This window comes from Pongo pygmaeus, chromosome 9 (genome assembly GCF_028885625.2).
Source record: "Pongo pygmaeus isolate AG05252 chromosome 9, NHGRI_mPonPyg2-v2.0_pri, whole genome shotgun sequence".
Classification (NCBI taxonomy): domain Eukaryota; kingdom Metazoa; phylum Chordata; class Mammalia; order Primates; family Hominidae; genus Pongo; species Pongo pygmaeus.
This window is the reverse complement of record NC_072382.2, coordinates 3,865,759-3,889,459: the sequence shown is the minus strand read 5'-3', so window position 1 is coordinate 3,889,459 and position 23,701 is coordinate 3,865,759. Positions and strand designations below refer to the sequence as shown.

Genomic DNA, 23,701 nt, shown 5'->3' with positions numbered 1-23,701 from the left:
TCAGGACGGTGGGAACTTGGAGAGGGCAGGGCTCCTGGGAAGGCGGCATCCACCCCATAACTGCAGGGCACTCCTGCTGTGCAGAAACTCAGCAGCCTTGCCTCATCTTCCAGTTTCTCCAGGGAAGTCAGAAATGTCTATTTCTATGCAAATGTGTCTGTTTTCAAATACTGACGTTCACATTTTAAAATAATTTTTAATTCACATATTTTCAGGAACTCTGGGCAGGCCAAACAAAATACGTGAAGGCAGGATCTAACCTTTGGGCCACCCTGCTTATCTGCGGGATCGGAGGAGAAGGGGAGGTCAGTTCGTGGGTACAACAGAGTGGAGAAGCGGGCCCACGTACCTGGTGGATCTCGTGCCAGCCGTTCTCATCTTTGCAGCACACAGTGGCGTGTTCGTGCAGGAGAAGCTCACAGCAGTAGGGATCACCTCCGACGATGGCCGTGTGATATAGCGGGGTGAGGCCGTAACTGTCTTTATAATCTGGGGATGCACCAAGCTCTAAAAGGGTCTAGGAAAAAGAAATCGAAAGCCGTCGTTATTGGTCTTTTGACCCCTTTTGCAGAGTGAGGCGATCCAGAAAGCAGCACCAGGACCACCCTCCCCCAGGTCAAGGCAACCCACACCCTGAGTACCCAGTGCTTCTCCTGGGCTCCCCAGAATTAAGACGGGTATAACCTGGCCGGGTGTGGTGGCTGACGCCTATGATCCCAGCACTTTGGGAGGCTGAGGCAGGTGGATCACCTGAGGTCAGGAGTTCAAGACCAGCCTGGCCAACATGGCAAAACCCTGTCTCTACGAAAAATACAAAAAAAAAAAAAAAAATAGCCAGCGTGGTGGCAGGTGTCTGTAATCCCAGCTACTTGGGAGGCTGAGACAGGAGAATTGCTTGAACCTGGGAGGTAGAGGTTGCAATGAGCCGAGATTGCACCATTGCACTCCAGCCTGGGCAACAAGAGAAAAGCTCAGTCTCAAAAAAAAAAAAAAAAAAAAGGCGGGGGAGGGCAGATATAACTTTAGACAGCAACATTTCTAGTTCTGAAATAGCAAACAGTGCCCAGAAATGCAGGGCAGGCTGACATTTGGGAGACGAGGAGACCTGCAGCACTCAGACCCTTCCTTGGCCTGGTCAACATTTTGTGCCAGTGGTGTGGCACGGGCAGCAATACAATGACGGCAACATTTGCGGGAGAGAGAAAAGGTGCACGGTTTAACCTACATGCCCAGTGGAAAACCACCTCATTCCGCATGCTGAGGGTGGCGAACCTAGCAAGCACCACATCTTCAAGAACGCTCCTGATTTCCGAGGAAGCCAATGGGGACGGTGTGGCTCTGCGTCCCCACCCAAATTTCAATTCAAATTGTAACCCCCAGTGCTGGAGGTGGGGCCTGGCGGGAGGTGATGGGTCATGGGGGTGGATTCTCAGGAATGGCTTAACACCACCCACTCAGCGCTGCTTTCGTGATAGTGAGTGAGTGCTCATGAGAGCTACTGTTTAAAAGTGTGGCATCTCCTCCCTCTCTGTCTTCCTGCCACTCCGGTCATGGGAACTGCCTGCTCCCGCTTCACCTTCCACCATGATTAGAAGCTTCCTGAGGCCTCCCCGGAAGCAGAAGCTGCTCTGCTTCCTGTACAGCCGGCAGAATCACGAGCCAATGAAACCTCTTCTTATAAATTACTCTGATCTCACATTTCTTTATTGCAACGCAGGAACAGACTCACACACCAACAGAAGGGGTGCAGCTGAAATGAAGTGAAAGTCCTGAGACTTTAGCAAGAGCGAGGTCCCCATCTTGGGGGTCGACCTGCAGCAGCACGTCCCATCCCTGCTGGTGTGGGCTCTGGTGGAGAATGCCTGGCATGTACCACCCTGTCCAGAGGCGCCGTGGCTGCAGTGTGAGGCAGGGGCACGGAGCAGTAAGACAGCAGCAGGGGAAGGTGAGGCGTGGAACCCACAACAGGGCAGGCTCCCCTGGACCCGCCACAGGGTGCTGGGGGTATCTACCATGTGGCTCTGTGTCCCCTCCCAAATCTCAATTCGAATTGTAACCCCCAATGCTGGGGGTGGGGCCTAGTGAGAGGTGATGGGTCATGGGGGCGGATTCTCAGTCATGGCTTAACGCCGCCCCCTCGGTGCTGCTCTCATGATCATGAGTGAGTCTTCCTGTGGATGGGGTTGGGGTTCACCACTGGCCTTACGGGTTGAAAAGACAAGTCCCTTGACTGAATAGAAGGTGAAAGATGACTTCTCGGGAACCATAAATTCTGAAAGCATCGACACCCAGGAGAGAGAACAGGAAAACCTGAAACCTGGCTTCACTTCCAAGCTCCGGTCGGAACACTGTGCACAGACCCCCTAGGGTGGGCCGGAACACTGTGCACGGACCCCCTAGGGTGGGCCGGAACACTGTGCACGGACCCCCTAGGGTGGGCCGGAACACTGTGCACGGACCCCCTAGGGTGGGCCGGAACACTGTGCACGGACCCCCTAGGGTGGGCCGGAACACTGTGCACGGACCCCCTAGGGTGGGCCGGAACACTGTGCACGGACCCCCTAGGGTGGGCCGGAACACTGTGCACGGACCCCCTAGGGTGGGCCGGAACACTGTGCACGGACCCCCTAGGGTGGGCCGGAACACTGTGCACGGACCCCCTAGGGTGGGCCGGAACACTGTGCACGGACCCCCTAGGGTGGGCCGGAACACTGTGCACGGACCCCCTAGGGTGGGCCGGAACACTGTGCACGGACCCCCTAGGGTGGGCCGGAACACTGTGCACGGACCCCTTAGGGTGGGCCGGAACACTGTGCACGGATTCCTAGGGTGGGCCGGAACACTGTACACGGACCCCCTAGGATGGGCACTGTGGGGATAGGATGGGGCAGCTGCGCGGAATCAGAGCAGGGGGTGGCACCCACGTAAGATGGGCCCGGGTTTACCTTCAGGGCAACCTGGTTCCTCGCTCGGGCAGCTTTGTGCAGGGCTGTCATCCCATCTTTGGCACGGAAGTCCAGGTGAGCTCCGCCATTTCTGAGAGCTTTGATGACCTCCACAGAGTCGTCCAGCTGGGCGGCTAAGGTCAGGGGGGTCTCTGAGGAACCCAAACACACACGCTTTAGAACCAACATTTGTCACACTGCTCACACAGCTATATTCAGATGCCCAAAACTAAGCTGAAAGAACTGACTCCCCTCCTCCACCTCCAGGGTGTTCACAGCTCCCACCACCTGCGAACCCCAAGAGTCCTGGCGGGCAGCGAGGCTCAGGTACCCCCATGCAATACAGTGACACGCAGGGCCACACGCACATCACAGGAGCAGGCACCCCCGTGCGATGCAGTGACACGCGCACATCACAGGAGCAGGCACCCCCGTGCGATGCAGTGACACGCGCACATCACAGGAGCAGGCACCCCCGTGCGATGCAGTGACACGCGCACATCACAGGAGCAGGCACCCCCGTGCGATGCAGTGACACGCAGGCCCACGTGCACGTCACAGGAGTAGGCACCCCCGTGCGATGCAGTGACACGCGCACATCACAGGAGTAGGCACCCCCGTGCAATGCAGTGACACGCGCACATCACAGGAGTAGGCACCCCCGTGCGATGCAGTGACACGCAGGCCCACGCATACATCACAGCAGTGGCAGAGGCAGGGATTCAACAGGACTGCTGTGTGGGCCACAGTCCAAGAGGCTGCCCCACTGCCCTTCCCTCCAAGTACACAGAATCCTGTGGTACCATCTGGGTGCTTCCCGTACAGAAGGAGTGACGGACTAAAGTCCTCATTAGAGATGGGAAAGGCAGACACCCACCTTTCCTCATTCAATGTCACATTTACGGGCATCTTGGGAGATGCCAGCCATGGGCTACAGGGGCACAAACACAAATGAGACATGAAGTCCGTGCCCCCTGGAGCTCCCGATCTGGGTAAGTGGAAACCTTCCTTCATTAATGCGGCGCAGGATGACCCAGAAGGCAGGGCAGGGGCCCAGCAGACAGAAGGATGCTGTCTGCCTTTGTAGGGACAAGGGTCCCGTGCAGATGACCCTGGGCCAGTCTGCAGCTGAGCGCGGCTAAGGACGTCAGTATCTATTACAACAAATCTTTCCGTCCACTCTTCATCTTTCTAATATGCCCACCAAGGCCACTGCTAAGCAAGAGGAACTATTTTGAGTTCCTCTTTTGAGAGTTCCTCATTTGAGAGGCTCTTAACGTTCCAGAAAAGTGCACAGAGTACCAGGAAAACACACAAGTTCCCATGACCCAGAAACACCAACAGTGAATATTCACTCGGTCTCGAAGCACATTCCAGTGATAGAAGACTTCGGATGCCTTCCATGGGGTGCGTGTCTTGCTGACCCCTCACCCCATCCCATCACCCTCCATCCCAGAAAGGGCACCTGCCTCGCGAGTGTGCACTGACTATTCCCATCTATTTTTAATTCTGATGTTTACTTATCCATAAATGGGTACCCTCCTGAGGACTTTTAACATTCACCCTAGGAACCATTCTGCAGCTTGGCACTTCATGGTGAGATGCACAGGCTTAACCCCTCCATGTCAGGAGTGTGCCATGCGTAGACATGCCAGCATCTTCATTCATCCTGTGTCCATGTGAAAAGCAGGCTTCCTGTCTTCCCCATCTAGGATGCCGTGCATAGACATGCCAGCATCTTCATTCATCCTGTCTCCATGTGAAAAGCAGTCTTCCTGTCTTTCCCAACTAGGAACGATGCTCTCATGAACGAATGCCGTTTGCACATGACTCTGTTGTATACCCTCCTGATGCAGAAGTTTTAAAGAAAAATAGAAATTTTCTGGGACTAAGGGACTTCAGTGGCAGTGGGGGATGTTTCTTGCACAGAAAACAGCTACAAGGCAAGGAAGGCTCAGCAAGGGGTGTGGGGATTGAGACCAGTTGGAACATGGACAGAGTTCCACATGTGCACAGAGAGGTGGAAATGGGGCAGACGCCAGAGAAAAACAAACTCAAGGGGTGACCCCTGCCTGCTAGAGAGAGGAACAGTCAGCCCCTCTTCCTCTGCCTCTTCCCCGGTGGCATCCAGGCTGAAGCACGAGTGTCCAAGGGCATCTGAGGAGTTTATTCCTTGGAGCGAAAAGCCCACCAAGGGAGAGTGGACAGTCAGGGAAGTGACTGATCCTCAAAGGGCACGAAAAGACTGGGGCTGTCAGGAGCCACCATTATGGATGCTGAACATTGAAATCTTACAGCAACTTAATGAGTGTGTGACTCTCATTCGGGGCAAGGTTAGCCTTCAAAACAGGATTTTCTTTCCCATTTGACTGTTCCCACATGTCCAAAGCAGACTTTTTAAAAGATATTTTAAATTAACATGTAATTTTCATAGCTGACAACCTCAGCTGTTCCATTTTATAAATGAGAATGCTGTCTCAGAGAGAGCTAGTGGCAAGCGGTAAAATCAGAACAGAGGCTTGAATCCTTACTTTTGACTCAGAATTACAGATGCCTGCAGCCAAGCCACATCCTGTTGGTCAGTGCCGGGCAGTTAAAGGTAGCTGCGTAAAGGCACCGGTGGAGAAAATGATCCTACTCTGTTCATGGCTGTGTCTCACGTGCAGGATGGGGAGCTCTGGTCCTTTGGTGACTTCCAGGGCCATCCAATGACAAGTGGCAGCCTTCTCAAGGGTTCCGGAATCCCTCCTCAAGTGATGTTCCAGACTTGCATGTTCACCTCTGGCCAGGACCCACCCTGGGGAGGTCAGGAGACCCCCTCTTCCCATCCTGGCTTAGCTGCCACATTTGCCAAGAGCACATCTGCTGAGGTTCCACATTTGGGACTGATGGAATCACTCCCGAGAAGATGCTGGTTGATCAGCTATAAACCAGTGACAGATATAACAGCGCTGCCCGGGCTGCGCACCCAGTGACTGCACTATCACTCCCCTGATGAGCTTGGGAACCGCACAGTTATCTGGCACCATGATTCTTAAGACTATTCCTCAGGTTTTGCATTTTGAAATTTCTTTAGTTTTAAAAGTAGACTGGAACCTCAACAAGCATAACCTCAGAGTGGCCCCAGTCTCCCTCAACGTGAACAACGGATGGGAGTACAAACACCTGTAATATTTTGAGATAACCTCAGAGACATGCAGACCCTCCAACTAGAAGCTGCCCAGTAGCCTGTTGGCTCTAGGGATGAGCAGGATGTGCTTCGAAAGGGTGAGAAGTGGGGGCTCCTGGAAGCACAGCAGGAGGACACTAGCCACGGCTGTTTGTCCTGACACTGGGAGGTGGCACAGCAATGGGGGTGGGGTGGGGTCAGGAGGCAGGAGGAGTGTAAGTGTTTAAGACAGCTGCTGCTACCCAGCAGGCACAGGGCAGTGCAGGCTGGAGCATGTGTACGCCAGTGCCTGTGTGTGCATGGCTGTGTGTATGCCTGTGTGTGCGTGTGCATGCCTGCCTGTGTGTGCATGTCTGTGTGTGCCTGTGTGTGTGCCTGTGTGTGCCTGTGTGTGCGTGCCTGTGTGTACATGCCTGTGTATGCACGCCTGTGTGTATGTGTACATGCCTGTGTGCATGCCTGTATATGTACATGCTTGTGTATGTGCATGCCTCTGTGTGTGCATGCCTCTGTGTGCATGTGTGCACACCCGTGTGTGTGCTCCTAGGTGCATCCTAGTGTCCAAGATCAATGGGCTGCAAAAATCAAACGACTGGGCAAGCGATTCTTCCTATGAGGGGAAGTGACTGGTGTCAACAAAACCCAGCTCTTTCCCTGAAGGGCTGGGTGGCCTCCAGCAGGTTTTTTAGAAGATGACAGTTCAAGAGGCTGGGGATGCTCAGAAGGAAACAATGATGTGAGAGAAGACCACAGACGTATCACAGGTGTAGGAATCAACCTCACTGAAAGGGATGGGGAACGAACTGCTGACCTCGGTAGCTCCAGACATGAGTGGAGTCTGTAAGACCAAAGGCAAAAGGAACAGAATAAATAAAGCTGGGTTATAAGTCAACCAGAAAGTGAGCATAGCCACACTGATAGAAATAAGCAAGGGATTCACAAGTGAATAGGAGGAAGGGGCCAATCTTTCAATGCAGACAAACTCCGAGCAATTCGCATCACTTCTCTGTCCTCAGGGGGTGACGCGTAGCCCGCACCACCCCCCACCCCAATCCCCTTATGCGTGGGATGTGCACAGTGGCTTCCTTCTGAGAGCGTAGTGTGGGAAATGGAAAAACGGGAGCATCTCTCCGTGGGGAAACCTGATGGACACGAGCTCAGCCAGGAGATGGGGGCAGCATCGCCCACGATGAGCCACACCAACAGGATAGGCCCTCAGCAGCAGGCGATGAGAAAGGCTCTGTGCTCTTCCTCCTCACACCCACAGCCCCTAATCGTGAAAACACCAGATGGATCCCAATAAGGGGCACCCTACAAGCACCTGACCAGTCCTCCTCTGAAACTGTCCAGGTCATCACCAACAGGGAGAGCCTGGGAAACGGTCACCGCCCAGAGGTGCCCAGGGAGTCGGACGAGGGAATGCCTTGTGGGAAGCCGGGTGGGGCCTGGGGACAGGAAAGGACCAGCAGGTAAATGCTTATGAGAGAAGAAAAAGGTGTGGACTTCGGTTAATAATCATGCATCAATATTGGTTCTCTAACTGTGAGAAGCATACCATACGACTTCCACTCAGAAGGATACCGGAGTAAGATGCTGATAAGGGGGGAAGCTGGGTATAGGATATATGGAAACTCTGTGTACTATCTTTGCACTTATTCTGTAAATCTAGAACTGTTCTAAAATGAAAAGTTTGTTTAAAAATGCCTCCTGGCTATTGTGCGGGTTAACAGATTTAATGTAAAAAATGCTGCTGCTCAGAGAGGCAGAAAATGTTTGTGAAAAGCATATAAAGTACTTGTAGCCAAAATATACAGAGAACGCTTAAAACTCAACAAGAAAGCAAACCACCCAATTAAAAAGGGGACAAAATATTTAAATGGATACCTCACAACAGAAGATATTCAGATGGCAAACACACACATGAGAAGATGCTCCACACCATATGTCATTACGGAACTGTGAATTAAAACTATAGTTAGAGGCTGTGTTCAGTGGCTCATGTCTGCAATTGCAGCACTTTGATCCTCCAAGGCAGGAGGATCATTTGAGCTCAGGAGTTCAAGACCTGCCTGGGTAACATGAGGCCTCGCCTCTACTAAAAATTTAAAAATTTGCCAGGCATAGTGGCATACACATGTAGTCCCAGCTACTCAGGAGGCTGAAGCAGGAGGATCACTTGAACCCAGAAGGTGGTTTGCAGTGAACCATGATCACACCACTGCACTCCAGCCTGGGAGACAGAGTAAGACCCTGTCTCAAAATAAAAAAAATTTAAAAATTAAAGAAAAGATACCTCAACACAATTGTCAGAATGATGAAAATCTAGAACACTGACAACATCGAATGCTGGTGAGGATGTGGAGCAACAGGAACTCTCATCATTGCCAGTAGGAGTGCAAAATGGCACAGTCACTTTGGAAGACAGTTTGGCGAGTTGACACAAAACTAAATATGCACTTACTCCACAATCCAGCAACCCAGCTCCTAGGTGTCTCCCTGAATTAGCTGAAAACTTACGTCCACAAGGAAATCTGAATGTTAGTGTTTACAGCAGCTTTATTCATCATTGCCAAAAACGGCAAATAATCCAGAGGTCCTTCAGTAGCTGAGTGGATAAATTATCCGTTGCACATGCAGATAGCGAGATGTTGTTCAACACTAAAGAGAGACAAGCTGTCAAGCCACAACACAATACAAAGGAAGCTTAAATGCATATTGCCAAATGAATGAAGCCAATCTGAAAAGGCTGCATGCTGTGTGATTCCAACTCGATGACATTCTAGAAAAGGCAAAACTACAGAGCCAGTGATTGGCTGGGCACGGTGGTTCACACCTGTAATCCCAGCATATTGGGAGGCCAAGGCGGGCATATCATGAAGTCAGGAGATCGAGACCATCCTGGTTAACACGGTGAAACCCCGTCTCTACTAAAAATACAAAAATTATTCGGGCATGGTGGTACATGCCTGTAGTCCCAGCTACTCAGGAGGCTGAGGCAGGATAATTGCTTGAACCTGGGAGGCGGAGGTTGCAGTGAGCTGAGATCACGCCACTGCACTCCAGCCTGGGTGACACAGCAAGACTCTGTCTCCAAAAAAAAATGAAGAAAAAGAAAAGATCAGTGGTTGTGAGGGGTTAGAGGGCAAGGGAGGGATGGATGGGTGGAGCACAGAGGAGTTTTAGGGCAAGGAAGCTTTGCTGTGTGATTCTGTAATGGTGGGTACAGGACAAGATGCATCTGTCCAAACCCACAACATGAGCAGCACCAAGAACGGACCCTCATGCAAACTATGGACTTCAGTTATTGTAACAAATGCCCTAAAGCAGTGCATGCTGTCAATAACAGGGGAGCTGGAAGTGAAAATGCATAGGGGAAAACTCTGTGCCTTCTGCCTGGTTTTTCTGTTGACCTAAAACTGGGCTCTGTCCCTGACCCCAAGACAGGCTCCTGCGGACACTGGCCCCTGCCCCCGTGTCACCCCCACCCACGCCACTCCCTCTGCCGCATTTTCCTTACTGAAGCACGGCACCTCGCTCCATCTAAGAGCCACCTGTATTCCCTTTCGGAACATGGCAGGGTGTACGTAAGAAAAACCCTGAAAGAATGAGACACTGTATTTGAAATAATTGGACCCTTAAAAACAGGTCTCTTTTTATGAGGAACTGTACCGAACAAACCAAAGGCACCCAGATATATTCACCGGTAGCAAAGGGAGTTATTTACTCGAAGTCTTCCAGCTCCTTCACTGGCACTGGGTAATTTCTGCACCTCTCACCCTCTGCAGACGGAGGTTTACAAGGTTCCAGAACCATATTCTCTTGAATTGCCTCACATTCCCGGGTGCCGTTAGTTCTGGGGAATCGCACTGGGTGATTCATTCAGGGGCCAAAGTGAGACTGCAGAGCATGAACCATCAGTCACTGCATGCATCAAATAAGCCCCTTCTGCTCTTCAGGACGATGTTCTGAAGGTGCTCAGTGCACCAGGTCCCAGAATGTCCTTGAGGCCTCCTAACTGGGTGGTGCGGGAGCTGGGAAGGGGCTCCCCGTGACACAGCTACAGCAGCAAGAAGCGGGAGCCAGGGCTGGGGGCGGCCGAACTGGAGGAGCTCAGCCTGGTATGCAATGAGTACACCCCGGCCCTAGAAACAGATTCAGTAACTGGATCTCATCAGTGAGGTCCAGACATATCACAGGTGCTCTGCAGAATCTGGCTCCATAAAGGAACCATCTCTTTTTGACTTCTCATCCAGATACTACAAGAGTCAAAAGGCATTTCTAGCTTTATTAACCAGACCTCTTTTGTGGTGCCTGAGGCTTCTCTCAAATTTGGAGACAACAGTGCAAGATAAAAGGGTCAACCTAAGTTTTGTTCAAATTGCCAGGTTCGCTTCCTGTTCGGGGCTTGGAAACACAACTGGTCTCATCTCAGAGGTTCCAACCAAAGCAGGAGACGAGGCCTGAGACTCTGCTGGGGGACGTCTTTATTTATTTATTTTTTTTAACACTACTTTCATCATCGTTACTTAATAAAATTTACATTTAGAACAGGTACCAGATGGTCGCCTGCAATCACACAGGCTGTTTTGTTTCCATTGACAGGTCGTTCCACTGGGATTTAATTATCTCAGGCCAGAGGGCTGCTTCCCTCCGCTCTGACCCCATGTCCAGCCCCAAAACAGGGACGCAGGGCCCAGGTCTGCAGTGCCCGGGACTGAGCATGGCGGCATTTCCTGAGCTTAGCAAAAAGCCTGCTTTCAACTCTAGGCACAGACTCTGCTGCCCTCTGGGTGGCTTTGAGAAGTCACCAGACTCACTGTGGAGAGGCTAAAATATGGGATGGGAACATGCCCAGGCTGCTGCCGACAACCAGGAGGAAAGTGGGAATGTGAACAGCTTGTCCCCGACCTGGGCCTGCCTAGGTCATCCACGTCCAGCCAGGCCGGCTCATGCCAAGAGACCTCTGTTCGTCCCACTGCCTTTTCCCCCAGGAGTTGAGAGTAGGGACCCCCGAGGGCAAGCAGAGCCCAGGCTCTGCCTCTGCCCTCCCTGATGACTCAGCGACTGGCCTAGACTGGGCTGTGGTAACAAGATCCCAGAGGCTAGGTGGCTTAGAAGTGACAGACACGAATTGCTCACGGTTTTGGAGGCCGGAAGTCCAAGATCAAGGTGCTGGCAGATTTGGCGTGTGTCTACCTGGTTCACAGAGGGCACCTTCTTGCTATGGCCTCACCTCACAAGGTGGAAGGGGTGAGGGAGTTCTCTCGGCCCTCTTTTGTAAGGGCACTAATCCCACTCACGAAGGCTCAGCCTCCAGGAGCCCATCACCTGCTGAAGGCCCCACCCTCCTAATACTATCACCTAGGGGGTAAGGGTTCAACAGACATCAGCCCTAGCGGCCACCCAGCTGGGCTCTCAGAGCTTCAGATTCCTCCCAGGACAGTGGTGCCTGCAGGGGACCCCCCTTGATTACAGAGCTGAGGCCTGGCAAGGCCCTGTGTGCTGCTGGAGCACAGCAGGTCACCAATAGACTGCAGCTATTACTCTTTAAGTGCCCTTATTACTGGTAGGGTGGGTGACAGTGCCAGTCTCCCTGACCAACAGGCTTCCCAGGATATGAGGCATTTTATGCTAAAACCAGGGCAGTCCCAGGAAAACCGGACACACTGGTCACCTTGCCTGTTTCCTGGAGGCAGCCCGCCAAAGCCAACTCTGTGTTTCTCCCTCTGCATCCAAAACTAGGAGAAAACAACATTGACTGAGCTGCCGTAGTTGATGCTGATGACAGGAACATTCTGGAAACTCTATTAAAGGTGACGCATACCCCATATGCTTAACCACTGATATGGTTTGGATGGGTGTCCTGCCCAATCTCGTGTGGAAATGTAATCTCCAGGGTTGGAGGTGGGGCCTGGTAGGAGGTGACTGGATCATGGGGGTGGATTTGTCATGAATGGTTTAGCACCATCCCCCTCCTTGGTGCTGTCCTGACAATCGTGAGTGAATTCTTGCAAGATCCAATTGTTTAAAAGTGTGTGGCACCTCTCTCTCTCTCTCTCCATCTCTCTCTCTCTCTCTCCCCCCCCTCCCTCTCTCACTCTCTTCCCCTCTCTTCCTCTCTCTCCTGCTTTTGCCATACGATGCACCTGCTCCTCTATCTCTCTCTCTCTCTCTCCCCTGCTTTTGCCATGCAATGCACCTGCTCTTCCTTTGCCTTCTGCTATGAGTAAAAGCTCCCTGAGGCCTCCCCAGAAGCAGAAGCCACCAGCTTATTGTACAGCCTGCAGAACCTAGAGCCAATTAAACCTCTTTTCTTTAAAAACTACCCAGCCTCAGGTATTTCTTTACAGCAATGTGAAAACGGACTAATAGCACCACGACGCTCATCTAACGCTCACATTTTCCCGGAACCACCGTAGGTGTTATCATTCAATTTAGGAGACAAGAGGGTGGAAGGTGAGAGAGCTTCATTAATCTGGTCTTCACACAGTCGGCTGCAGAGAAGTAGGGGTTAACGTCTCCTCTCTGGGGGCTCTCCACGGCCTGGCACTGAGCTGGGCATTGGAAGGATCGCCTCTGCAGTCCCAACACAGGGCCCCCCAGTCCTGCACCTCCGAAGCCCAGTGTCTCCAACAGCGATATCATCCGTGTGGCCAGGTAGTGTCTGCATTTCAGTCAGGAGGATGCATATCCGTCCCTCCCAGTCTGCCTTGACAGAAGCAAAGTGAAGGTGGTGTCTTCCCTGGCAACACTGGGCTCTGGCCTCTCGCTGGAGCTTGTGTTTAGCTTCTCTCCCCTGATACTCGTTCTGTGTGTGCCTGAGGGTTGCTATAAGCCATTGTGCTGGAATTACCCACAGCTTCCTTTGTTTCTGAGAGCACCCACCCTGGTTCACTTTTCTCTTTTCCCCTGTCACCCTGTGTCCCCACTTCCCTGCCCCTCCATCAGCACCGCTGCTGGTTTCTCTCCTGATTTGGAAAAACAAGTGAGAATTCTTGAGACACTGGTGGCAGGCGCAGAAGCTGGGGAGTGGGGTGGTGTGAGACCAGGGCCATCTGCGCTGTCTGCAGCCGACCTGTGGGTCTGCACTTGGCCTTCGGTTTCAGAACTTTCTTCCTTAGTTACCCCTTTTCCCTTTTTATTTGCCATAAATAATGTTTTTGGCCTTACAAAAAAATGCCACTGTGTATGATCGCTGTTAGTCTGATCTGTACAAAAACCCGCACACAAATGTTTATGGCAGCTTGACCCACAATTGCCAAAAACTAGAAGCAGTCCAGATGTCCTTTAGGAGGTGAGTGGATAAGCAAACCAGGGTATGTTGGAAAATGGAACATTATCCAGCGCCAAAAGGAAACACGCTTCCAAGCTGTGAAAAGGCCCGGAGGCACCTTCCGCACATGCTGCCATGTGAAAGAAGCTGGTCTGAAACACACTGTGTGATTATAAGATTCCAGCTCTAGAACATTCTGGAAAAGGCCAAACTACAGAGACAGTGAAAGGGTCAGCAAGGCTGAGTGCGGTGGCTCACGCCTGTAATCCCAGCACTTTGGGAGGCCAAGGTGGGTGGATCACCTGAGGTCAGGAGTTTGAGCCCAGCCTGGCCAACATGGTGAAACCCCACCTCTACTTAGTTGGGCGTGGTGGCGCAAGTCTGTAATCCCAGCTACCGGGAGGCTGAGGCAGGAGAATCACTTGAACTCGGGAGGCGGAGGTTGCAGTGAGCCAAGATCGCGCCACTGCACTCCAGCCTGGGTGACAGAGAGAGACTCAGTCTAAAAAAAGAAAAAAAGAAAAAAAAAAAGGGTCAGCAGCTGCCAGGCGCTCAGGGATGAAGAGCGGCACAGAGGAGCTCTCGGGCAGTGAAGCTGATCTTTATGATACTGTGACAGTAGATACAGGACATCTGGCATAACTGACAGAATGTACAACACCAAGCATAAACCCTCATGTAAGCTCCAGACTTGAGGATCACTGTCGGGTACAACTCCAGGCGTAAACCCTCGTGTAAGCTCTGACTTTAGGATCACTATTGGGTGCAACACCAAGCATGAACCCTTATGTAAGCTCTGGACTTTAGGATCACTGTTGGGTACAATACCAAGCGTGAACCCTCGTGTAAGCTCTGGACTTTAGGATCACTCTTGGGTACAACACCAAGTGTAAACCCTCATGTAAGCTCTGTACTTGAGGATCACTATTGGGTACGACTCCAAGTGTGAAACCTCATGTAAGCTCTGGACTTTAGGATCACTGTTGGGTACAACTCCAGGCATGAACCCTCATGTAAGCTCTGACTTTCGGATCACTGTTGGGTACAACTCCAGGTGTAAACCCTTGTGTAAGCTCTGACTTTAGGATCACTGTTGGGTACAATTCCAGGTGTAAACCCTTGTGTAAGCTCTGACTTTAGGATCACTGTTGGGTACAACTCCAGGAGTAAACCCTCATGTAAGCTCTGACTTTAGGATCACTATTGGGTGCAACACCAAGCATAAACCCTCATGTAAGCTTGGACTTTAGGATCACTGTTGGGTACAACTACAAGCATAAACCCTTGTGTAAGCTCTGGACTTTAGGATCACTCTTGGGCACAACACTAAGGGTGAACCTTCATGTAAGCTCTGGACTTGAGGATCACTATTGGGTACGACTCCAAGCATGAAACCTCGTGTAAGCTCTGGACTTGAGGATCACTACTGGGTACGACACCAGGCGTGAACCCTCATGTAAGCTTGGACTTTAAGATCACTGTTGGGTACAACTCCAAGCGTAAACCCTCATGTAAGCTCTGGACTTAAGGATCACTATTGTGTACGACTCCAAGCGTGAACCCTCATGTAAGCTTGGACTTTAGGATCACTCTTGGTTCACTGATTGTAACATGTCCTACGCTAAAGCAAGATATGACTAATGGGAAACTGGGGGAGGGGTCAATACGGTAACTCACAGAACTTCTATTCAATTTTCTGTCAGCCTAAAACTGCTCTAAAAAATCAGCTCTGCTCATTTCACAAAAGGGAGGCAAGGGAAGAGGAAGTTCTGCTTTATAGAGACATATCAGCTACTATAAGAAGAAAAACTGGTTCATAAAATTGCCATTTGGCAACAACCAGGAGAGAACTGATTCCATAATTCTGCTTTAAATTTTAAGATTGAAAATAAGAGGCTGGGCTCAGTGGCTCACGCCTGTAATCCAAACACTTCAGGAGGCTGAGGCGGGAGGACTGCTTGAGCCCAGGAGTTTAAGACCAGCCTAGGTCACATAGGGAGACCCCCATCTCTACAAAAAACACAAAAATTAGCCCAGAGGCTTGTCGTCATGAGAATATTTCAGAACATTCATAAGGTAACTGTGCTACCGTCTCCACGGATCAGGCTCCCAAGCCGTTTCTACTCAGTTCTGGGAAACATGGTCAGGTCTTTCTCCTTTAATTATGCTGCTTCACAACGGCTCACAACAACTATGGACTTTCTGCTTTGGTACTGGCCTAATCCAGAATTCCAGCGGCAGAATTCCAAGTATGGTGGCACGTGCCTGTAGTCCCAGCTATTCAAGAGGCTGAGGTGGGAAGATCAACTGAGTTCAGGTCAAGGCTGCAGTGAGCTGTGATCGTGCCAGACTGGGTGACAGAGTGAGACCCTGTCTCAAGAAGAAGGAAGGAGAGGGAAGGGGAGGGGAGAGGCCAGGCGCGGTGGCATGAACTTTGGAAGGCCGAGGCTGGTGATCACTTGAGCTCAGGAGTTTGAGACCCACCTGGGTAACATGGCAAAATCCCGTCTCTATAAAACATAGCTTGGTGTGGTGGCACATGCCTGTAGTCCTAGCTACTTGAGGGGCTGAGGTGGGGGGATCACTTGAACCTGGGAGGTCAAGGCTGCAGTGAGCTGAGATTGCATCACTACACTCCAGCCTTGGTAACAGAGGGAGACCCTGCCTCAAAAAAAAAGGAAAGGTGGGGTGGAAGGGAAGGGAAGGGGAAGGGAAGGGAAGGGGAAGGGAAGGGAAGGGGAAGGGAAGGGGAGGGGGAGGGGGATGGGGAGGAGTAATGATTTCTGTCAAGGCCAAAACCAAAACAAAATAAACCCCCAACCTCTATGTGTGGTCACCATCTCCCTGGGTGACGCAGGGAAGTGTCCCATAAGGAAGCATGCACACATTCTGCCCTTGAGCACCAGACCCACCGGGGCCCTGTCCCAGGCCCTGACCCTGCGAATCTCTGCCTTTGCTGCAGACCCTAGAACGCCTGTCCTTAACTATGTGCTCTTTCCCAGGAGCCACTTATCGGGGAACTGATGACAGCAGGGGTTCCTGTGTCTTCTCTGGGTTTGGTCTTTGTCATCAGTAAACCAGCCCAGGGGCTTGTTATCGTGGGAATATTTCAGAACGTTCGAAAGGTAACTCCGTGCTACTGTCTCCACAGATCAGGCTCCTGAGCTGTTTCTACTCAGTTCCAGGGAAAGTGGTCAGGTCTTTCTCCTTCTTTAATTATGCTGCTCCACAACGGCTCACAACAACTATGAACTTTTTGCTTTGGCACCAGCCTAATCCAGGATTCGAGTGGCAGCAGTTTTAACTCCAGGCAGGACCCAGAGAAATTGCTGCTTACCTGTTTCAGAGTCTGCACTGATGTGTTTTTAGCAGTGAATTGAGAGTCTATTCTGGAATAACAGTCATCTCAGAACCCTTAAAGTCGAGACATTAACAGTCTGGTGAAGGAAGCCAGGGGGAGGCCTGGCTTAGGACAGGGGCCAATTACAGGGGGCACATCAGGAAGAGAGGTGCAGAGCAGCTCAGAGGGGACGCCCAGCCTCCTTCTACTGCTGGCCAGGCCAAGGCGAGACAGAGAGCCACGCTGCCCAGTCCCCTGCAGCAGCATCAGAAACAGCCCTGGACGAGGCCAAGATGAAGACATAAGCGGCTCTGCCAGGGTGGTGAGAGCCACGGCCAAAGGCTGCCTCCAGGGAGAATCTGGGTCAGCAGCTCAGGAAGAAGGCTGCCCGTGGATGTGCCCCAAGGCTTAAGGTCATGCTCAGGAGCACCTGGGTCCATTTACTTTCACAGCCTCAGATGGAAAGGGCTCATGCCCTCACAGAGCCGGGAGCTGGCACAGGGGCCATCATTGAAGAGACGCTGCCACATCAGCGCAGCACGAGACGCATCCATGTCAGGGAAAGATGGTCGGCCGGGACCCTCCCAAGCCTCCTGCAGACCTGCACGCCCTCCATCGCACCACCATGCCTGAGCTCAGGCCTCTCTGCTTCCCAGCTCAGCTCCTCTCCTCCCACTGCCTGCCCCACAGCTGAGGGCCACTGCAGCTGCCCACCCACCCTCCAGATGCCCTGCTACCCACCCCTGCCCACAACATGCCCTTGTCCCCATCACTCCCTTCCCTTCTCCTCCTCTCCAGATGTTCCTACCAACACAAGCCCAACCCAGCCTCCTGCTCCATGCCACCAGCTGAAACTGCCCAGACCTCCAGCAGAAGCCCAGCCTTGTCCACGTCACTGCCCTGCAAGCAGACCCCCAGGTTTCCCTGCCTCATGGAGGATCGGCGCAGGGCCTGGGGCTGCTCAGCTGTAGCCAGGCACTCATCTTCCTTCTCTCCCCCTACCCCCGGGGGCACTTTGTCTCCTCTGAGCCACGCTCATGCAGTCCTGCCTCCTGATGTCACAGGCATCAAAGCTACCAGCAGCCACAAGCCCGTGCCGGCTTCTCCTGCTGCTCACAGTGAAGCCTAAGGGACACAGACAATTGCTAAAAGGCAAGGACAGTCCCCCGGCAGTGCTCAGGTAGAGCTGTGCAAGCTGGATCCACACCCAGCGGGGCCCCCCCAGCGTTCAGAGGTCTGAGGGGGCTCCCACAAATGATGAGAAAGTGGCATTCTTCGGTTGACAAACACATTTGTTGTGTATTTTATATTTTTGAGGTGTGACACCAGTATGTGATGATGGCACTACACCATGCAGGGGCCAGAAGCAGGGCTGGCACACTCAAGACAAGAGGGGAGGGAGTCCAGGAGGAGTATTCCCAGCCCAGGACAGCCCACTTGAGGGGGCATACTCTGAGTTGCATGGAGACCCTCACCTCCACCACTCTTGGTTCTCCAATAGGACCTAACCTCTGCCTGCCAACTCCAGCTGGTGCTGTGCTGGCAACAGACTGTCACCTGGGGTGACAGTGCCCACACCCAGGGACAGTAGGTGATGTCTGGAGACACTGTTGGTTGTCACAACTAGGGGTTGCTATTGACACTGAGTGGAGGCGGGGGCTGCCACTGAACCCTATGATATATAGGATGGCCGCGCTGCAAAGACTCACACACTCATGGAACCACCAAGGGCCTGGGCCGTCTTTCCCGACTGATGCCCAGAGGCCCGCACTCATGAGGAATGTGGTTTCCAGCAGAGGAATAAGATGCGTGCATGCAGATGCCCATCTGTTGGGCTGCCCGTGCCCAGCGGGAGGTAGAAACACACATCCTCCACCTTTACAGACATACATGTCTGCAAAGATCCGTGTGCGCAAGGCTAGCACAACACATGCGTGTCATCTGCTCATTCATTCACTCATTCACTTCCTCAACAATTCTGCACCGAGCACCTACCATGCTCCAGGCCCCGTGCAAGATGCTGGGGGTGCCCCATGGACAAGACGGGCTCAGCCCCTTCTGAGAAGCCAGAGGAGAATGAGAATGCACCTTTAAACACCAAGCAAAACCAAGTAAAACGTAACTGCAGCGTTATTCATGGGTAGCCTGAGCAGCGGGCTGGCCTTTTCTATGCTTCCGTAAAGCCTGGTAAGGTCTCCTCTAGCAAGTGCCCACCTCCAGTCTCCAGGTCATGGAAATTGGGATCCAGGCCTCGGTCCAGCATCTTGGTGATCTTCTCCACCGAGCGATGCTGAATGTGATCCATGCATTTCTTCAGATTGGTCTAGAAGGAAAAACAATACAATTCAAACATCTTGATAAGAAATGTCCCAACCTGAGCAACAAAGTGAGACCCCGTCTCTACAAAAAATAGAAAAATTAGCCAGACATGGCTGGGCACGGTGGCTCATGCCTGTAATCCCAGCACTTTGCGAGGCTGAGGCGGGTGGATCACGAGGTCAGGAGATTGAGACCATCCTGGCTAACAAGGTGAAACCCCATCTCTACTAAATATACAAAAAATTAGCCGGGCATGGTGGCGGGCGCCTGTCATCCCAGCTACTCGGGAGGTTGAGGCAGGAGAATGGTGTGAATCCGGGAGGCAGAGCTTGCAGTGAGCCGAGATCGCGCCACTGCACTCCAGCCTGGGCGACAGAGCAAGACTCCATCTCAAACAAACAAACAAACAAACAAAAAAATTAGCCAGACGTGGTGGCACACGTGATTCCAGCTACTCGGGAGGCTGAGGCAGGAGGATCACCTGAGCCGAGACTGCAGTGAGCTGTGTTCATGCCTCTGCACTCCAGCCTGGGCAACAGAGCAAGACCTGTCTCAAAAAAGAAAAACAAATGTCTTTCCAGGCTCTGGGAAAGTTCCTGACTGGTGCACTCGGGAGACCCACCCTCACCAGGGTGCACTGCAAGCCCTGAGGCTCCTGGAGCTGAGGCTTTTGGAATCACAGGCTGAGCACAGTGTCTGGCATGTGGCAAGTACAATCAGCCTGTCCTGGATGAATGTTTAAAATCCCCTCACTGTTCACCATCCTAGTGCTACGGACTTAATGTGTGTGTCCCCGCAAAATTCGTAAGTTGAATAATCTCCAATGTAATAGTATTGAGAGGTGAGGCCTTTGGGAGGTGACGAAGTCAGGAGGGTGAAGCCCTCGTGAATGGGATTAGTGTCCCTGCAAAAGAGGTCCCAGAGAGCTCCCTCGCCCCTTCCTCCACGTGAAGACGCAGCAAGACGATGGCTATCCAAACCAGGAACTGGGCCTTTGCCAGATGCTGAACCTGCCGATGCCATGATCTCAGACTTGCAGCCTCCAGAATGGTGAGAGACACACTTTTGTTGTTTATAAGTTACCCAACGTATTTCATAAAAGCAGCGTAAATGGCCTTAGACACTTTGCTGAGAGCTACGGATGTTCCTTTGCTTTCGGAAGAGACAGCTGGGCCGCTGAGCACTTTTCAAATCTCCAGTTTCCAGGGCCCACTTCCCGCCTCCATCCCCAGGGAGTGAGGCCCGTGGATTGGTACTTAACCCACTTTTTGGTGAACCCCGTGGCCACACAGGCAGAAATAGCGATGCCTGGTCCCCAAGTGGCTCAAGGTGAAGCGCGGGACCCATTTCCTGTGAGGTCACGATGGTCTGCAGCTCAACCTGATGGGGTGGGAACTTTCCCAGCCTCTGCCAGCCTCACTGTAAGAAAAGCCATGATTCTCTGCCCATCCACAGCCAGCCAGGGCTGTCTGAGCAGGACTGCCGGACTTGGCACCCCTCCGCCTGCTGCGTCTAACACTCCTCACCAGCCTAATTCTTTGCCCCTACTCCGTACCTCTATCAAAACACACAGAAGGGAGACAAAGGTGGCTTCTGACACAGCAGGTTCCTGGGCCCTTCAGCCTCCTGGCACGGGCGGGATTTCCACCTGCCCATTTTTTGTATGTTTCAGAACTAGAACTGACCAGATGCCCTCAAACACATGACCTACACGTGGTGTCACTGAAAACCTGCATTGCTATTTACAAATCAGCATTTTTAAAATTCACAAATACATTTTTATCTGTACATCAAAGGGTGATAAAAAACAAAAGCCAAAACCCAGAAGCACCCAGATCTTGCCGTCTAAATACTGCTTTCCAGGCAAATTCCAGGGCAGAGGCAGGGGAAGTATAGGAAGAGCCCAGAGCATCTTGTGCCAGAAGGTGGCTGGTGTGTCAAGGATGGTGGGGACGCACCACACGGCAGAACACCAGAGGAAGGGCAATTGCCAGCCACATCTGGACAACTTGAGCACAAAAATCAATAATGATAATGACAGATTAGAACTCAGTGAGCACAGTAAGAATCCTGCCGGGCACAGTGGCTCACGTCTGTAATCCCAGCACTTTGGGAGGCTGAGGCGGATGGAACACCTAAAGCCAGGAGTTTGAGACCAGCCTGGCCAACATGGCAAAACCCCATCTCTACTAAAAATACAAAATTAGCCAGGCATGGTGGTGCGTGCCTGTAATCCCAACTACTCGGGAGGCCGAGGCAGAAGGATCACTTGAACCCAGGAGGCGGAGGTTGCAGTGAGCCAAGATTATGCCATTGTGCTGCAGCCTGAGCAACACAGCAAAACTCTGTCTCAAACAAACAAACAAAAAAGAATCCTTGCATGCATCTGATATAAGGAGGGGCAGCAAAACAAAAACTGAGAGGATCCTGCTGGCTGAGAAAGCCATTGGTGAGCTCGCAGCTGCAGGGGAGCTCACCTGGAGAGCATCAGGGCCCTCAAAGGGAAGGGCTTCAGGCAGCTGCCCGGACTCTCCACCCCATGCTCTGCAGGGAGTGCTATTGGGCTCTCCTTAGGAACAGCACCAGGGGCCAGGGGCCGGGACAAAAGCCTCATGGGTATTACAGATTCGTCCTCCTGTCAGTTAAGCAAAGTGCTCCACCCACACACCCTATGCCTCAGCCCCCCCTCCACACCTCCTCCTCGACTCGCACACTACCCTGAAAGACAGCAGGGTGTTCATGGTGTGGATGTCGTATCTGGGACTCTGAGCTCAAGGCACAGTGCATTCCGCCAGGTTCTGAACACTCCGTGCAACGCCCCTGCTGCTCACCTGCAGTCTAACTTCACTGCAGTTTATGTCAACAGAACTTTAAGAAGGTTTTTCCTGAAGCAACAACAGCAGAACACTAATAGGGGCTCGGCATGGACCCTCTTCCCTCCACCACGCCGGGTGTCCAGATCCCACTCTCTTCAGAGCCGCCGCTTTTGAACCTTCCTGGAGCAGTCAGTGGGATCTGCCCCCCTTCCCCGAGCACCCATGGCCACACCGAGCAGCCCCTGCTGCCTCCCAGGAGGGTCTCCGCAGTGTGCACCGTGAGAGCCAGTCTGCCTGTACATCCCAGCCCGGCCACACGCCACGCCAGGTACACAGCAGGTGTCCCTGGAAGAGGAGCATCTAAAGATAACACAACAAGATAACAAGGAGGACGCCGCCCGCGTAACGCATAAATAACAGCCCGTTCCTTGCATACCTTCGTGTGGAGCTTGGCCAACTGTTTCTCATCGAGATTGGCTTGTTTATACACCCGCTTCTTGTATCGAAACTGGCACAGAAAACAAAAAAAAAAAAAGAGAAAACAAGTCAATACTTCGCATAGTTGTTCAGAGGGAAAACAGGCCTTTTCCTTGGCTATGTCACAGAAGACAGGGAACCCCACAGCAAACTCTTCTAGTTTTAAATAAATGACTGGTATTTGCACCCCAGAGCCTACAACATCCTAAGCGTCACTTTTGCCAAGATTCTGCAGCAGTTTAGCTAAAAAGCCATATAAAGAAACAGGAGCAAGGGGAAGGGAAGATCCTGCAGGTGAGAAGCTGGGAGGTCTCCCACCCGGTGATCAGCTCCCCAGCTAACTGAGTGGTTACGGTTCCTCCCGGAGGAATGGATCAGCCCTTGGCAAGGCATGTTTGGTAAATGAGGATGCTGCTTCAAACACCAGGTTTTTCCCCTACATTGTCCACCTTTGTTAAAACACACCCTAGAAGCTTGGCCTGGGAAAGGCCCCACCTCCTGTACTCCTGCAACCTCTGCCCAGATCGCTGAAGCCACTGTTTTCCCCTCCAAACAGCAGCGCCTCCTTTGAACTGGAAATTACATCACTGCATGGACCGAGGAGCATGTCTTCCTCGGATGTAGGGAGTAAGCAACATTGTCGGAGCGGGCTTGGTGGATCTCTAAAATACCTCCTCCCTCCCCCAGCCCCCCGCCCAGCTGGAGATGCTGCAGAAGGTCTGGGAAGGACGCTGAGCATTTAGGAGTCACTGGAGTTTGGAGCTGGGACCTCTGTTCCAATCCCAGCCCTAATGCTCTCAACTCACAGAGTTAACTCAGGGCTAGGCACTTTCCCATCTCACCTCAGTCTCCTTATCTGCCCCATGGGGATAATAGCACCCACCTCCCAGAGTGGCCTGAGCACTGGATGTGAGCTTCCTGGCACAGACCTGGCACTAGACAAGTCCACTTTATCTCTCCCTCCTTACTGCCCTTGATGCCCTCACCCTGCACAGTTACACATGTGCTCAGAGCCAGCAAAAACTGCCCCTGGGTAAAATGACGGTGCGGGGCAGGCGGCAGGTGAGCTCATCCTGAAACTGAAAGTCGCATCTCACAGAAAAGCTTCCAAATAAACAACCCCAGTCTCCTTTCTCCACCACGCCAAACAAAATGGCTATTTGACAAAAGACAAAATTCTTGTGCACAGACTGATACTTGTAGGGTTTTGTTTTCAAGTGCCAAAATAAACCAGCTGTGAAATCAGAAAGTTCTGTGAAGTGCAGGCTGCACAGAGTTTGGGGACAAAGTGCGCTGGTCAGAAGGGCACCCATTCATTTCCCAGAACAGAGCAGGCAGGAGGAGCTACAGGCCCATTTTAGA

The 23,701-nt window shown here is 52.2% G+C and overlaps 1 protein-coding gene across 1 annotated transcript in view; it reads right to left on the bottom strand.

The window, feature by feature from the left end:
* SHANK2 (SH3 and multiple ankyrin repeat domains 2) overlaps positions 1 to 23,701 on the bottom strand; it is a 669,064-nt gene that overhangs the window by 536,550 nt on the left and 108,813 nt on the right. Inside the window, exons 5-8 of the mRNA XM_063670714.1 lie at positions 22,299 to 22,370; positions 18,942 to 19,050; positions 2,946 to 3,097; positions 350 to 517 (exon numbers count right to left, since the gene is read on the bottom strand). Coding sequence (XP_063526784.1) covers positions 350 to 517; positions 2,946 to 3,097; positions 18,942 to 19,050; positions 22,299 to 22,370 — 501 coding nt within the window. The remainder of the gene's footprint in view (positions 1 to 349; positions 518 to 2,945; positions 3,098 to 18,941; positions 19,051 to 22,298; positions 22,371 to 23,701) is intronic.